General features: G+C 33.9%; 1 protein-coding gene across 1 annotated transcript in view; it reads right to left on the reverse strand.

Moving 5' to 3' along the window:
- Positions 1–228: 228 nt before the first annotated feature.
- LOC138356436 (uncharacterized) overlaps positions 229–1,382 on the reverse strand; it is a 2,569-nt gene continuing 1,415 nt past the window's right edge. Inside the window, exons 5-6 of the mRNA XM_069312586.1 lie at positions 537–715; positions 229–277 (exon numbers count right to left, since the gene is read on the reverse strand). Of these exons, the coding sequence (XP_069168687.1) occupies positions 229–277; positions 537–715 (228 nt within the window). The remainder of the gene's footprint in view (positions 278–536; positions 716–1,382) is intronic.

Raw genomic sequence — 1,382 nt, forward strand, 5'->3', positions numbered from 1 at the left:
AGTAAAATGGGTACCTGGTTGTTAATGGATTTGGTGGGGTCATATTCTGGGGAACATAGGATTAACGACTTGCTTGAAGCACTATGCGTGCTAGTGGCTGTACAAGAATGTAAAAAGTCTTGTATATATAAATAAAAATATAAAATCTATGTACAGTTTACAAAGTCTGTACACATAATATTTACCTTTGTTTTTAAGCTCTCTATATGGTTAAGGTGATTAGTCACATCAGTCAGCAGCAAAGACACTCTCTGAATAATATGATTCCCTCAATCCTCTGAAAGAAACAAAATGACAGTATTTACATAATTTACATTGATTTGTTTTCAATTTTGATGATTGTGTAAATATATATTACTTAATGTTGTAATACATGAATAACGCTATTATGTATTGCATGTAAGAATTTTTCAGATATTGATATATTTACATAACGAATAATGTATTGTGATATATAAGTTGCCCTAATAGAAATGTATTAATTGTTTAAAAATAAAAATTTATCTTACAAAAGGAAAATTATTTAAGAACTGTACCTTCCAACTTTTTCATATGGGAATAACTTTTTGTTGTCATCAATATGTATGGCAAATGGGTTAGTATGACAAGCAGGGCACACGGTCTTATTGTAGCTTTGGACATTTGCAAGTTCATACTGCATAAATCTCCACTCCTGGAATGTTCTTTTAGCAGCTTCAAAGTTGATGCAACCATCCTGAAATATATACTGAATATAGAATTTGCATGGATTAGCCCCATATATTGGGGGAGTGGGTAGCACAAGTTATAGTGCAAGATTGAACAACTACGTTCCCAGCCTAGTACTGGGAACCTGGTTCCCAGCCTAATACTGGGAACCTTGTTCCCAGCGTAGTGCTGGGAACCTAGTTCCCAGCACTAGGCCCAGATGTGGCTAAGCCATGCAAGTTGCATGAGTTAGCCATATATATTGGGGGAGTGGGTAGCACAAGTAACAGTGCAAGTTTGAAGAACTACGTAGGAAACTATAAGGATGAAATTAATGCTTTTTAGTTTTACTTTTGAATAATGTTTTGAACAGCTGGACAGCTTTTAATTCAATAAAGAGTTTACCAATTAGGAGCAATAACCAATTACTTTATTTGCATAGAGAGTTTGCACAGATTTAGTTTGACTCGGGGGATATCAGAGAGATATTGATTTCTGGTGTGGTGATTATGGGATCCTTTACATCTATCAAGGAAGAGTTTCAGATCAGGATGTGCATTTAGGAACAAGGTTTTGTACATGTAAGTGGCACAAGAGAATGTGTGGAGTGGGTTCATATTTTTATGTATTATTATATATACAGTTTAATGTATACAGGTACTTACATTACATATATAAAATTAATAAATACTTAC

Source organism: Procambarus clarkii, chromosome 72 (assembly GCF_040958095.1).
Source record: "Procambarus clarkii isolate CNS0578487 chromosome 72, FALCON_Pclarkii_2.0, whole genome shotgun sequence".
Classification (NCBI taxonomy): domain Eukaryota; kingdom Metazoa; phylum Arthropoda; class Malacostraca; order Decapoda; family Cambaridae; genus Procambarus; species Procambarus clarkii.